We start from the raw sequence: 12667 nt of genomic DNA, 5'->3' as shown, positions 1-12667 counted from the left end.
GTAGGAAGGAATTTGGAGTCTGGACCTCCTCAAGTGACTGCAGTTGGGTCTGCAGGCAGATAGAAACATGTGGGCAGAGGGAGCTGTCGGTCGTGAGGTGTCTGGGGACCAAAAGCCCGCCTTCGTCTTTAACTGTGCCCGGTAGACAATTGAGACATTCAGTTTACGCCTGAGAGCCGAGTGGGCCAGGATGGCCCAGCTGACCTGCTAGACCTCCCAGATGAAGCTCACAGGAGAAGCAAATAGAACTGGAGATTACCAGCCAGGGGAACAACTGGGGCCGAGTCCTGGGAGAGAATGTTTATTTCCTTGCTCTCTAGGAGGGATTTGGAAAGAGCAGTAATCCTGGGTTAGGAGTAATTTGTTACAGCAAGATGATACTTGAGTGGCAGGCAGCTCTGGCAGAGGCAGCACAGATGAGCAGGCAGGGGGGTCGAGGGAACTGCAGAAGGTCAGACATGTCCACCCTGACCCGGGGCTTCTTCCTCCCAGTGCAAAATTAACCAGAGGCACTGCTGACCCCAGGCTCCTGGGTGTAGGGTTAGGAAACATCATTGCTACAAGCCTGTCACAGCTAGAAACCGGCAATAAAAGTTTGGAAGGGGAGACCTCCTCGGAGCCACTGACCCCTTTCAGATGTGACAAGGGGAGAAACTTGCAGAAAAGAAGGCATCTAAGGTTGCTGTGATGTCAGCTGGAGCAGGAAGCTGGGGGTCAGGTTGCCTGCACTTGGTTCCCTTGCAGGAGGACTGTAGTGAGTTAATTCCTTCTCCCACTGCTGGGTTCAGGCTGTCTTTTGTCGTGGGGAACTGGGAAATACAGTAAGGGGAGGAGACTCTACTTGGAAAAGTTCTGCCTTGAGTGTGCCCCAAGCCACAGAGAAAGGAAGGAATTAAGAAAAGTTTTGATTTAAAAAAAAATCAGCAGCAACCGAATGGCTTAAAAATTGAAATAAAAATCTCAGGATATCGAGACTCCCTTACTCAGTGTCTCTACCTCCCAAGTCACCCATCACCTCAAGAGACCTGTAGTTTTTAAATCCCCTGAATAGTTGTGGGGGGGGACCCTCTAAATTTTAATTATCTGTGCTATGTAAAATCCCCCTTTATTTCATTTCTGTGGGCTTTTTTGTTTGTTTAAGGTTTTTAATTTTTTACATAGATTGATTGGTTGCACACTCACCCGTGAGTGTTTGTAGGCCAGAGGGCAAGCTGTGGAATCAGTTCTTCCTCTGGGGTTCTAGGGTCAAAGCCCAGGGTCAGGTGGTCCCAGGGCTTTAGTCCATGGAGCCATCTTGCTGACCCACCCTTTATGGGGAGGAAGTAATGCCACACCCATTTCCAGACGGAAGGGCTGAGGTGAACGGCTCCTGGTTCTGTTGACTTGACCGTTTCTCCAGGGTGTTCACCATGGGTTCGTCAGCCCTTCAGCCTAGCAGCCATTAACTTCCCTTTCTCTTCAACAGCATCTCTCATCCAGGGTAGACTGTGTTCTCCTCCCAGAGACCCAGCCGACCACAGCCCCATTAGGAAACGCCTTATTTCTCAAGGGCCTTTCCTGGTTCTCCTCCTGTCCCATCTTTGCTATGCCATGGCATGGAAGGCGGGAGAGTGTCCCCTTCCCATCGACGGACGACGAGATAGCCGTCGAATGGCTCCGTGCCTTCTCTTAAAAGCCATTTTAAATTGAGATATTATTTTGATATTAAATTGAGGTAATATTAAACTGAGATGCCACGACGTGTACCTATTTAAAGCACACAGTTCGCGGCTGGCAAGACCGCTAAGCAGGTAAGAGCCCACGCAGAGTGCACTGCAGAGGAGTGAGCTTGACTTCCACCACCTGTGACACATAGCTCACAACCACCTGTAACTCCTGCTCCAGGGGATCCTGTGCCCTCTTCTGGCCTCTGTGGGTACCTTCACACATGTGCTCACACACACACACACACACACACACACACGCACGCACGCACGCACGCACGCACGCACGCACGCACGCACGCACGCACGTGTGTGCACACACACACAGACACACATGCACACACGCACACACGCACACACGCAAGCATGCACACACACACCTTCACACATGTGCTCACATACACGCACGCACACACGCACACACACACACAGACACACACAGACACACACACACACACACACACACACAGACACACACACACACAGACACACACACACATACACACATGCACACACACACATAGAATTAAAACTTAAAGTGCACAATTCGATGGTTTTTAGAATATTCACAAGGTTGTGCACACACCAACACTCTGTTTCTGGGATTTCTCAGTATCCCTAAAGAAACCCCATTTCCACAAGCTGCTGCTCCCCTTTCCTTTTCTCCTTAGCTCCTGAGTGTTTTATACAAACGGAACAATACACACGTCTCCTACCTTTTAGTCTGCCTTCTTCAGAACAGCATTTTAAGTGTCCAGGACCAGCCAGGGTTTAGTATGCGTCCGTATGCTGTCTGTTTTTATCCCTACGTAATACTTCGTTCTGAGGTTGTACCGCACATCCAGCTTTCGTATTCTAAAAACCAAAAGGTTTGCTGCCTTTCAGTTACAGGGCATCCAACGTTCTGCTCGGCTCCCAGCAGTACCCACACTTGCTCCATAGGATTCTCTGTGTCTTCCGGTTTGTTTTCTGGTCTGCAGATGGCCTGCGTCTCCCTTGGCATGTTGTGGGGACACAGGTGGTAACTCAGACGTTCCAATTAACTTGACTGTTCTCGGCCCTTTTTTATAAGTAATAAAAATTGTGGTGGCTACAACTGGTTGATTTTAAAGGAGAGACTAAACGTTTTCTGCCTAAAGGAGACCGGAGTCTGGTCTGACTCTTCATGGGAGGTTCCAGCAGGGCTTGCAGGCAGGAGATCAGTTAATCGCCAGCTGGGGGGCTCGGGGACAATCTGTGTGGCACTGGCGGGAGGCTGTAGTCCAGTGACCTGGGAGAGCTCATGTCCTCAGGATCAGGGATTGGGTACTTGAAACAGGGCTAACACCTATGGCTCTTTTCTCTGTTTGGAGCTTGAGGTGCACAGATCCACCAGGGAAAGCAGAGGTAAGCTAGGGGGATGAGCCTACGTGGAGTGGAGAAAGTTGGTGGCCCTGCGTACTCGTCTGCCCTGGGACCGGTCTTGTGACTTATGGCCATCTAGGTCTGAGTTTCCTTCTTGTACAAATGTTAGGTCTGCATAGTCTTTTTGATTTCTTAGAGTTCATTTTGATGCTGTGGTCACTGCTATGGTACGCTCCAGTGAGTGATGCTTTTTTTTTTTTTTTTTTTTTTTCGGAGCTGGGGACCGAACCCAGGGCCTTGCGCTTCCTAGGCAAGCGCTCTACCACTGAGCTAAATCCCCAACCCATGAGTGATGCTATTGGGGACAGTACTGCTGTGACTGAAGCCAACCTCAGGATGCCATTTCGCATTATTTAAGTGAATGACACGGGAACCAAGGCTAAGACTGTTGATAAATTTTTGGACACTGGTACCTGCATGTTTTCTTTTTGGCTTTTTTTTTTTTTTTGAGAAATTAATTATCTCGCCTACCTCCCTGTGGTTCCATTCCTTGTTTAGCTTTGGAAAACTCCCATCCTTCAGGCTGGGGTTTCCTTTTCCTCGAGGCTTTCATTACGTCGAATCCCAAACCAGAAATCACCGATGTCTGCATCTTGTCACGTTTTTATCGGCAAGTGAAGCCTTTAAAAAATAGAGCCACGTGGGTTATTTTCAGTCAAACCAGCTCTGGAGTCTGTAATCCCCTACACCAGTGGTTCTCAACCTGTGGGTCGGTCCCCCCCCCCAACATTGCAAATCAAATTTACATTACAATTTATAATAGCAACAAAATTACAGTTGTGAAGTAGTAATGAAGATAATTTTATGCGTGGGGATCGACACACCATGAGGAGCTGTGTTAAGGGGTGTGGCAGTAGGACGGATGAGAGCCACCATCCTATACCGTCTGCATCTGCAGAAGCAGTGGCCAAGCAGGTCTTATAGTGACGTCCTGCAAGGTTCCGATGGGACTTCTGGAACGTTCCACTATGCTCAGTGTCAGTATAACTGGTGGAAAGTGTATATAGGGCACTGTATAAACTTCATTTTGTCCCAACTTTTCAAATTTTACCATTGCAGATAAATCTAGAGTCCTTGACTACCAGGAAAAGATTGCTTGTTCATGGGAAATGGGCTGAATTCTCTCTTCTCCATTTCCAAGAAATGGAGAAAGGCTAGAAAGGGTCATCCAGGCTTAGTTGTGAGCAGGGTGTGTGTTCGTGTGTGTGTGTGTGTGTGTGTGTGTGTGTGTATGTGTGTGTGTATGTGTGTGTGTGTGTGTGTGTGTGTGTATGTGTGTGCCTGTGTTCTTATAACTTGAACTCCTGAAGAGGTCCAATGATCTCTATCGGGAGGGGGATACTTCAACTGCCCATTTTATTTTTCTGGCACTTTCTTTCTTATGGCAAGTGGCTTCTGGTGGCCTTTTCTTGAATAAGGTTTGGTACACAGTTCCTGCTTTGTATCCTGTGCTGCCTGTTGGCAGGGGAGCCAGCCTCTGACTGTGCTACTTGGAAGGGAAGATTGCATGATTTTGGATACCATGGGCCTTGGGCCATGGTGACCCTTCCCTTTAGCGTGTGTCTGACTTTCCATGTTATTAGAAACAAGACATCTACAACTTTCTGGCATCAGTACCTTAGGAGATCTTGTCAGTGGGGATTCATCAGGGATCCATTGTGAAGATCGATCCAATTAATTCGGTTTCCTGAGAAATGGTTTTTCTAGTCAGAATCAGCTCGGCTTGAGGAGATTGTCTGCTCACTGTTGTCTCTTACTAACGGCTGACTGTGGGACTAAATTTTCTGGAAGAGGTTATTTTACCTTCGTTATCTTTGCGTGTGCGTGCATCTGTGTTTGTGCGCACGGTGCTCATGGAGGCAGAGGTCAAACTCAGGTGTTATTCCTCAGGACTCAGCCACAGTTGTTTTTGTTTTTGTTTTTTTTTCCAGACAAGAGTCTCTTTCTGGCCTGGAACTTGCAAAATAGGCCAGGCTAGTTGGCCAGTGAGCCCCTCCCCAAGCACTGGAATTGTAAGCCCTTGCAACCATGCTTTGCTTTCCCATCATGCTTTGCGTTTCCACTATGCTCTGGTTACCCACCATGCTTTGCTTTCCCACCATGCTCTGCTTTCCCATCATGCTCTGCTTTCCCGCCATGCTCTGCTTCCCACCAATGCTTTGCTTTCCCATCATGCTTTGCTCTCTATAGAGCTCTCGGGATTGAACTCAGGTCCTTGCATTTGCAAGACCGACACTTTACCAAACCAAGTCACCTCCCTAACCTCTACTTTCACCTTCTGACTGTCCCTCTGCCTTGTTTTGTGCAAGCGGGCTACATTCCAGCCTTGTCATAGGGGAAGTGCTGAAGAAAGGAAGTTCTATAAAGTTGATTTTAAAGCTCTGAGATCATTTCTCTGTGCCCCGAGGACAGTCCACCTGTTGCTCTATTGGGGGGCGGGGATGATCTGAAGTCACATGACACAGTGCCTCTGGGAAGTGATGAACCTTTTCCAGTCAGAATTGTTCAGAGATTTCTAGAACTTCTACCTTGGACAGGAGAGGCAGTCAGTCACTTTGGAGTGGTGGTCCAGCGTGTGGCTGGGTGCTTTGGACAGAGGGCTCAGGGTTTCACTATGTAGATCTGGCTGTTCTACAACTCACTGTATACACCAGGCTGGCCTCACACTCCAGAGATCTACCTAGGGTTGAAGGTGTGAGGCAGCATGTCTAGCCCAGATTCTCTGATAATCCTCAGAACTTGAGTCTGGCGTTGACATTTGAATCTAACCTGTTGCCTCTGAGCCGCTGAACACACGTTCTTACATGACCGTACTTCAGTGTCCACACCAAAGACTTATACAGGGATGGTATCCTTTGGAGGTAACTTCCATAGCCGTCCTTTACCCAACTCTCTAAGCCAGAATGGCTGTGTGCAGGCTGGGGCTCTCCGTTGGCTTGCACCTGTGTTCAAATGCCTCAGAAGTGAAGGCAAACACTTTCAATCAGAGAATTAACTTTTATTTTTAAATGAGTTTTGTTACTTTTAAATGGCTCAAGAAATCAAGAGGAAGCTTTAGGGAACTGGCATCTACCTCAGGTGGCTCTGATGCTAGGAGAATCTGGGGTGCTGTCTGACCTTCATGCCTGTATTCACATGCATGTATTCCCCACTGGCTACAACAAAAGACCAGTAGAAGAATAGTGCCCCGCCCCCCAATACAGAAAGTTCAGATACCACTGTCCTTTTAATACAATTTATTGAGTGCTTGTTGCCATAATGTAACATAACATATCCATGCTTTGCTGGGGCAGGTGCTGTCAACTCCCATTGGCAGGCATGGTCATGGAGCACAGAGCCTAAGATATTTACTATTTGGTACTTTATAGAAGTTTTCAAGCCCTGTCCTGAATAAACAAGGAGAGTTGGGGCAATCTTTACTTACCTGTCCATCTGTGGGACCAGAGAATGAACAGAATTGCCAGGAAATGACTGGTGTTTAATAACGGATGAGAATTTTTCCCGACAACTTTGTCGTCATTGGCATTGTGTTTGGGTCCTTCTGTTTGTTTAGGAGTGTGCACCAGCCCCCAGTAGAAGCCAGAAAGTAACAGGTTCTGATGGTGGGGTCCTGGAGGATGCAGGTGATTTGTGGGAGTAACCCCTGAAACCTTCTGTTGGAAGCCCTTCCCCACCTTTTACCTGCTCCCTGTTTTGGGGGGAAATGGAAGAAATTGGGGGGGATGGAAGGATATTACAGATGCTTATACATTTTTCTCTTCTGCACATTTCCGTGTGTGTTTGTATACATATGGGTGCTCATTTCCTTGTGTATATGTATGGGCTGCATGGGTATGTGTATAAATGTGGGTGCCCATTATTGTGTGTATTTGTATGATGTGTGTGTATAAATGTGTGTGCACATTTCCCTGTGTATGGGGTATGTGTGTGGGGCATGTGTATACATGTGTGTGCACATTTCCCTGTGTATGGGGGTATGTGTGTGTGGGGTGTGTGTATACATGTGTGTGCGCATTTCCCTGTATATGGAATATGTGTGTGGGGCGTGTGTATACATGTGTGTGCACATTTCCCTGTGTATGGGGCATGTGTTGGGCATGTGTATACATGTGTGTGCACATTTCCTTGTGTATGGGGTATGTGTGGGGTGAGTGTATACATGTGTGTGCACATTTCCCTATATATGGAATATGTGTGTGGGACGTGTGTATTATATGTGTGTGCACATTACCCTGTGTATGGGGTATGTGTATGTGGGGCATATGTATACATGTGTGTACACATTTCCCTGTGTATGGGGTATGTGTGTGGGGGGCGTTTGTATAGATGTGAAAGTTAGAGGTTGACTTTAGGTGACTATCTCAGTCTCTCTCCATTATTTTGGAATGAGATCTCAGACCAAACTTGAGTTCTAGGAGTTGGTTTGACTCTCTGGCCAACGAGGTCCAGGGGACCAACCCGTCTGTTCCTACCTCCCAACACTCATTTTGTAGGTGTGCCCCACCTTTTAAATTTGGGGGCCTGGAACTTAGGTCTTTATGCTTACACAGCACACACAGGACCGACGGAGCCAGCCCCTGGCTCTTCTCTTTCGTTAACAACTCAGCAGACTTTGGAGCAGCTCTGATTCCCCTCAGGCCTTGGTGCTGTATTTGTACCCCAAGTCTTAAGCCGAGATCCTAGAGACATATCATAAAACATGATTTGGAGGAAGGCCTAGTGGGCCACGATCAGGACATTATCATTAAACAAAAGATGAAAACCGCCTAAGTCGGGATGGACGTATTAGTAGAATTATTTTTTGACTAAATGAAAGCTGAGCAGACCTCATTTCAACAGTTCTCAAGGTAGGAATTCCCTCAGCCCCGTTTGATTGTCGTTTGTTGAAAAGTGCAATGTTTTTGTAGGCAATTCATGATTTCCATGCGGAGAGGGGAGAGGCCGGCGAGGAAGCAAGCAGGAGCCTGGTTTTGTTTTTCTCCTAGCATGGCGGAGATACTCTGTTTCCTCAAAGGATATAAAGTTGCAATGGAGAGGCAGATGGGTGTTCGACTGTTCTGAGTCTGAGATGTCACCCGACGTCTTCCTTTAGGATTCAGCAGAATAGAATTTCCCAGGGCTTAATGTCTCCAGGAGGGAGAGGTTTCCCTTTAGGCTCTAATTGAACCTAATTTCCTTCTTCAACCCTTCATTTGTTTATCTTTCTTGTTAACCAGGACTGGTGGGGGAAGATGAAGGAACCGGGGAGGGTCACTTTTGGGAGAAGTTAATAATGTCTTTTAAAATAAAAATCCCAACCTAGTACTCACTTTCCCAAAAGGAACCCTGTCATCCCACACTCTGACTATCGAGCATGGCCTTTCGGATGCCTAGCTGTTCAGTGGTATCAGGTTGCACCCAAAAGGAGCATCTGAGGCTGTCATTGAGGAGTCCCTGCCGGTCGGTTGGTTGGTCGGTCGGTCGGCAGGGCCAGGGGCTGTCCTCCACCATCTGGATTTGGTTAGCTCTCTCTGGGCAGCAGGGTGGCTCTCATTTCCTCCAACCAGTAATGTTATATAGGCAGTGGTCCTGGGCTGCCCTGACATAATTGAAAATTATGGGTATTGTAGGCTCAGGGCGCTGAAATGTAGGCTCATAAAAATATGTGGTGCAGGTAGCCTATGGAGATCGGACACGGAACACAATGACGCTTTTATGTACACTAGGAATTAAGGAGTCTCCGCACCGGTACCGCATTCGGAGTTTGACGGCTCTTGGGTGGGTTCCTCTGGGCAAGTCTGCCACCTTACCCTGAGCCTGAAACTCAATAGAGCTGGCATCAGGATGCAATCAGACCTCCTTTACAGATGGTCAAAGACGAAAACTTACCATTCATCAGACCCTCCCACCGAACGGAGCAAAGCAGGGGCGAGGGTGGGGCTGTTCGGCCCTGCAGAGCCGTGAGTGGGTTCTTGTGAAGCGGAGAGGTAGTGCTGGCCAGTGTTCATTTTTGGTTGGCCTCAAGGAAATGACTCTATTGAGTGGTTTTGACCAATGCGGCCCCTGTAGTTATGTGGCAAGTGTGAATGGGAAAATCAGGGTGAGGCAGGGTGAAACAGATTCCCAGAGCCTTCCGTCTGGAGACCGAGCTGGGGTACCCTGGAGACTGTCGTCAATGGTTTTAAACTTGGGGTTTTCCTGGCTCCAGTTTGGAAGAGGGTTTTTTGAAAGGCACGAATAGGAGGTTCTTGCTGGGATTCAGTGCCTGGAATCCCGATGCCTTTCAGTATTTGGGCAGACCGCTCTCCCCTCACAAATATGGCATCCCCTTGAACTAACACAGCAACTAGAGGTTGGCAGAAACAGATCCAGTGGAAGATCTTGTCAGGCTACCCACAAGGAAAAACTTTACCGCAGGGCCTTCTTGGCAAAAGCCTGGGGGTGTAGATGAAGCTGCCTTGTGCGGACCTAGGCAGGCAAAGCAGACGACGCATCTGCAGGTAGCTTGTTGGTGTTTCCGGGAAGCATGGCCACGTTTGGTTTTAACTTACCAAACAGACATGTCTTTGAGGCGCCATGCTCACATTTGTCGATACCTTTGACCTCTCTGTTCCCACATGGAGTTTGAGCTAAGCCTCTCTCTGGACCGTCCTTTGATGTCTTCTCTCTAAATAGAAATCTTTCAGAATTATCTACATCTACTCTGGGCATTGTTTCCTCAGAGAGCCTGCTGTCCACATTCCACTCCCACCTGGCTGAGGGCCTCACAAGGATGAGCTTCCCAGGGGCAGGATCTCCTGTGCCCCCTTATTCTGAGCAAGAAGACCCGACACAAAGCAAGCATCCACAGTGGGTACTGAACTCAGAATTCTGGGCCTCAGTCCGTTAAGGTGCTTGCCACCAAGCCTGATGGCGTGAGTTCGATTCCTTAGAGTTCTTAAGGTGCAAGGAGAGAACGGACCCCAGCGAGTTGTTCTCTGATCTTCACGTGTGACCGTGATGTCCCTCACACAAAAGTGCACTCATTTTTGTAGTGAATATTAAGACGAGTCATTTTGCTTCCGGTCTCTGGAATTACGCCATCTGTTCTTTACGTCCATCTGAGCGCTACAGGTGTCCCTTAGTCCCGTGACATTTGGGATCGGAAAGGTCTTGAACAGGTGTCTCTACAGGCATCCCATCCTGTTTCCTCTGTGAAACTGTGGTTATCCAGGGAAGTCTCACGCCCTTAGAGTGTTCAAAGTGTCTCTGGACGGTGCTTCACCTCAGTTTCCCTCTCTGTCAAACTAAAGAAGGAATTAGAACAGTTGTCAACTCAGCCCCATCTCACAGCCGCACTGGCTGGCTTCGTGTTCATCTCCTGCTCCAGAGAAAGGCAAGGGGGTGGGGGAGTACACCGGCTTGTTCCTTTATTTCTCTCTTCTGCTGAGGCTGCCCACCTCGAAGAGTTACATCGCTCTTCTGAAATGACTGCTTCAATTGCACCGTGCCCTGGGGGTGCATCTGTTGCCAAGAAATGGTTTTAGTTTCCCAAGCTTTGGGTTGGTCGAGGAATGCTGTGCTCCATCATGGCCGAGCACACTCGGCTGTGTGAAGGAACTGAAGGATGATGGTGTTTTAAAGATGAAGCCCCACACCCCAGGAAGAGCACATTTGGTCTTCTAGGCCCTTTCAGCCTGAGGTTCTATATTTCCTCTCTGCCTTTGCCCCCTCTTTTCTTCCCCGTACCCCACTTCCCTCCATTGTCCCCCAATCTCCTCCATTGCCTGCCCATCCCCCCATCTCTCTCATGCCTTCCGGGACTCCCCTCAGAACGAGGCCCTGCTACCGAGCCCCCTTTTCCTGGAGCCACCCTGTGATTGACCCTGTGAAGACAAGACTGTGCTTGTCAGTAATGTTAATTTTCCCCATTTGGACTTTTGGCTCTAAGAAAACCATACCCATACCTTTTCGTTTGTTGCATGTGTTATTTTGGCCTGTGTGTGTGTGTGTGTGTGTGTGTGTGTGTGTGTGTGTGTGTGTGTGTGTTAACTTTCTGATGTAAATAATGCACAATGCTTATTCCTTAGCTGGGCTAGTTCGCAGGCCCCCCTTCCCTGAGTTAATTGTTTCTTTTCTTCCAGTATCTTCAGATGAAATGGCCTCTGCTCGATGTCCAAGCAGGAAGCCTCCAGAGCAGACAAGCCCTCAAGGATGCCCGCTCACCTTCGCCAGCACACATCGTTGTAAGTAACCTCTCAGTGACAGTCACCCCTCTGTCGGGGGCAAAGAATAAGACGCCTTTTTCTTTTCTCCCGATGATAAAAACTCCTATTTGTCAGTTCTTTAAAAATGTTTTTCTGGAGACTAGCTTTGATCGTGGTCCGACTGAGGAGCTATTCCTCTCTGAGACTCCGCTGCTGGACCACAGCAATGGTCACGCGGAAATTTCCTGAGTCTTCCTTCCCCCATGATCTTCTATGTTCTGGGTTAGAAGCTAGACTTGTGGGCGTCCGTTAATAGGATACATCCTTCCTGGTTTCAGGGCGAAACTAGAGATGGTACTGAAGCAGTTGTTTAGAAAAAAAAATGCAAAATGCACTTTAGGGGAAGTAAGACAGAGGCGAGGATGAGGAATAAGGGAGTTCTCGGACTGAAGTTTTCCATCTACCCAGTTTATCCTGGTATGCACCAGAAAGCAGTGCTTTTCACGAGGATGGACAAACTTGATCAGAGCTGGCTGACTGGAAACCTAGAGTAGAAGTGAATTTAGAAAGGCCCAAAATTAAACTTAATCCATGTACCCACAGCCTTGAAAGCATGTGGGCTCCACACAGAAAACATTTGTTTTTACTGAGAGACTACAGCATCAAGTGTGTGTCAACATATATTTTTAATGCGCTCTCCTAACATAGCGTAGGCTCTGGAAGTTTATAAATTAGCCTCCTGAGAAGGTAGCTCAGCCTTATTAGAATATCTATTTCCTTCTATATATTTATATCATGAGCTGGACTTCAGACTTTTGAAATAATTAATGAAAGACATATTTTTATAACGAATTCATGACAGGTAGAATTATGCAAAGCAGGAGATAATTCATGCATTTTTTATTGACGTTATCACAAAATGTTACCCATTAGTATGTTTGGCCTCTACATTACTCAGAATCTCTAAAAATTGCAAAATAATTTAAAGTAGAAAATCTTAAGATGCATTTTGTCACATTTCAGGCCGCCTCCTGACTTGGTAGCTTGGTGTAATTGAGTATCTATTATTTACCTAGCCAGGCCTCAGCTGTATGTGTGTGTATCTGAACATAATTAATTTCTGTAGAGCCACGTTTGGAACCATGATGAGTGGAAATGTCTTAACTTCTCATGGTATAAGTAAGGCATGTAGGAAGAAGGCTGACATCTGCTAGAAGCTCCTTCCCTCTTCCAACCCCACAATTAAACGGATGCTTGTAATTATGTACGCTCTTGGGATGTCGGGACCCCAGGGCTGGAGTCGATAGCTTAGATCATCTTAGGCCCAATCCGATTTCAGAAGAGGAGAGTGAGTGAGCCAGGCCCAGAGAGGTCTTAAGCGAGTTGCCCAACGTC

The 12667-nt window shown here is 47.6% G+C and overlaps 1 protein-coding gene across 50 annotated transcripts in view; it reads left to right on the top strand.

Annotated features, from left to right (window-relative positions):
* The window catches only part of Tcf7l2 (transcription factor 7 like 2), a 193106-nt gene that overhangs the window by 65070 nt on the left and 115369 nt on the right, over positions 1-12667 (top strand). For all 50 annotated transcript variants that reach the window (XM_032892273.1, XM_032892300.1, XM_032892322.1 and 47 more), the window contains one exon: positions 11210-11311. In XM_032892273.1, the coding sequence (XP_032748164.1) occupies positions 11210-11311 (102 nt within the window). The remainder of the gene's footprint in view (positions 1-11209; positions 11312-12667) is intronic.

The sequence above is a fragment of the Rattus rattus genome, chromosome 2 (genome assembly GCF_011064425.1).
Source record: "Rattus rattus isolate New Zealand chromosome 2, Rrattus_CSIRO_v1, whole genome shotgun sequence".
NCBI classification, from domain to species: Eukaryota; Metazoa; Chordata; class Mammalia; order Rodentia; family Muridae; genus Rattus; species Rattus rattus.
This window is presented reverse-complemented; position numbering and strand designations above follow the sequence as displayed.